This window comes from Otolemur garnettii, unplaced genomic scaffold (assembly GCF_000181295.1).
Source record: "Otolemur garnettii isolate 467f Iridium unplaced genomic scaffold, OtoGar3 scaffold00099, whole genome shotgun sequence".
In the NCBI taxonomy this organism is placed as follows: Eukaryota; Metazoa; Chordata; class Mammalia; order Primates; family Galagidae; genus Otolemur; species Otolemur garnettii.
In genome coordinates, this window is record NW_003852494.1 from 1581179 (window position 1) to 1583850 (window position 2672).

The 2672-nt window shown below is 36.2% G+C and overlaps 1 protein-coding gene across 4 annotated transcripts in view; it reads right to left on the reverse strand.

Annotated features, from left to right (window-relative positions):
* IFT81 (intraflagellar transport 81) overlaps positions 1–2672 on the reverse strand; it is a 78659-nt gene that overhangs the window by 62517 nt on the left and 13470 nt on the right. For all 4 annotated transcript variants that reach the window (XM_003795997.1, XM_012809021.1, XM_023516846.1 and 1 more), the window contains exon 8: positions 2189–2273. In XM_003795997.1, the coding sequence (XP_003796045.1) occupies positions 2189–2273 (85 nt within the window). The remainder of the gene's footprint in view (positions 1–2188; positions 2274–2672) is intronic.

Consider the following 2672-nt stretch of genomic DNA (forward strand, 5'->3'; position numbering starts at 1 on the left):
GCCTGCAGTCACATCTAATTGGGAGGCTGAGGCAGGAGGATCACTTCAACCCAGAAGTTTCTGTGAGCTAGGCTAACACTATAGCACTCTCTAGCTTGAGCCATAGAGTAAGTCTCTGTCTCAAAAAAATAATTTATAACTGAGATAAGTGAGAGATTATGTTGTAAAAAGTCTCTAGTTAAAATGTATTAGACTTTATCTTGTAGGGAACACTGTACACATTTTTCTTTTTTTTGAGACAGAGTCTCACTTTGTTGCCTTTGGTAGAGTACTGTGGCATCCTAGCTCACAGCAACCTCAAACTCTTGGGCTCAAGCAATTCTCTTGCCTCAACCTCCCAAGCAGCTGGGACTACAGGTGCCTGCCACAACACCTAGCTACTTTTAGAGATGAGGTCTCACTCTGCCTCAGGCTGGTCTCGAACCTGTGAACTCAAGACAATCCACCCACCTCAGCCTCCCAGAGTGCTAGGATTACAAGTGTGAGCCACTGTGCCCAGGCTGGTTTCTTAAGTATCAATTAAATATACCATATTTCCTTGATTTTTAAGATGCTATCAATTATAAAATATCAACTAAATTATAAATATGTTAAATGAAAGATAGATCCCAATTACAAAAACAATTAAAACAAAAAAATTAGTATTTAGAATTAAGGAAATATTGTATTATATTTCCTCTTTGTTTTTGAGATGGAATATTACTATGTTGCCCAGGCTGGCCTTGAACTGCTGGACTCAAGTAATCCTCCCACTTTAGCATCCTGAGTTGCTGAGATTACAAACTCATGCCATTGCACTTGATTATCTCTTTTAACAGCTTTATTCAGACAGAATTTACATGCCATAAAACTCACCCAATGGTTTTTAAGTATATTCACAGAGTTGTACAACCATCAACACATTCAATTTCAGAATGTATTGATGGGCTCCAAAAGAAACCTCCACATCCATTAGTAGTTACTTTCAGTCCCTTATCACCCCTGCCCACAACTCCCCAGCCCAAGGCAACCACTAATTTGATTTCTATCTCTATGGATTCATTTATTCTGGACATTCATAAACAGCATCATACAACATATGGTCTTCTGTGATTATGTAGTTTCTTTCACTTAGTATGTTTTAAAGTTCATTCATGTAATAGCATATAGAGTACTTCATTCCTTTTTGTGGCAGAATAACATTCCATTGTATGAAAAGACGACATTTTGCTAATCCATTCATCAGTTTAGGAACATAGGGATTATTACCATTTTTTGGCTATTATGAATAATCCTGCTGTGAACATTTGTTTTCAAGTTTCTATAAGAACATATATCTTCAATTCTCTTGGGTATGTATCTAGAAATGAAAATGCTGGTTTATATGGTAACACTAGGTCTAAAATGTTAAAGAATTACCAAACTGTTTTCCAAAGAAGCTGTATCATTTTACATTCCCACAAATAATGTAGGAGGGTTCCAATTTCTCCACATTCCCACCAACGCTTGTAATTGCATGTCTTTTTTATTATAGTCATTCTAAGTATTATATCTTATAGAATTTCACAGATTACTAAAGAAAGATGAATTAACTCTCAATCAGCTGGATATTTACAAAGGGATATTTTTCCAATACAAAGGAGAGCTTTGCATTGCTCCTTCAGTTTGCATGGACTCCCTTACGATGAGCAAAAACTCTTTTAAAAGGCCTAGGTATGGGTTTGGTGGTGCAATCTTGGCTTTTAGAACAGTTTATCCTTGTGGTAAAGCTAATGTACAAACAGAGCCAGGCATACTTATGTCATTCGAACTATTACTCTGCAAATCAAAATATGAAAAACACTCTGTTTTAAGGGTCCAGCATTTTATTCTTTTTCTTTATATCCTTGGCTTTAAAACAATTTGCTTTTTTCCCTTCATCTTCTTCACCACATCCATTCTAAGTACTTTATACATGAGGACACTAGAGAGCCTCCTTTCACAGTTGTTATCATTATCTTCATCTTCTGATTGGATAGGAATTTTTAATAACCCCAAGTAAAAAGCCAAAGAAATCTTTATCAGGGCTCTCCTCACCAGATAGGAAATGACGCTCCAAAATCCTAAGGATCAGTTGATGATAATTAATTCTCATTAATTACTTTTAGGAAGATTCTGATTTAAATTAATATTTTCTAATCACCCAAATCTTGTAATAATTTCCACTTACTTTCAGGCTTTGCATCTGCTGCAGCATGGCGCATACTTTTCAGCTGGTTTTGTACTCTTTGCAATCTCTGCACTGCATGAAATAGCTTTAAGATACAATTAGATCTATCACTTGTTCAGTCTATTGAAGCTTACATGTCACATAGGCAAGCAATAGAAAATACAAGTTCCATATAATTCTTATGACATAATAGTCAGAAAACCCAAAACGTAAAGTGGTTTTTTTAATATCTTTTCATGTAATTTTTTTCAAAAAGATTTCAGATTTTTATTATTTATCTGTTAAATTTGGTGATTAAGCAAAAATACTTGTTAAAGAAATACACACATGGCTCGGTGCCTGTGGCTCAAGCGGCTAAGGTGCCAGACATATACACCTAAGGTGGCAGGTTCGAATCCAGCCCGGCCCGCCAAACAACAATAATGGCTGCAACCAAAAAATAGTCAGGTGTTGTGGCAGGTGCCTGTGGTCCCAGCTACTTGGG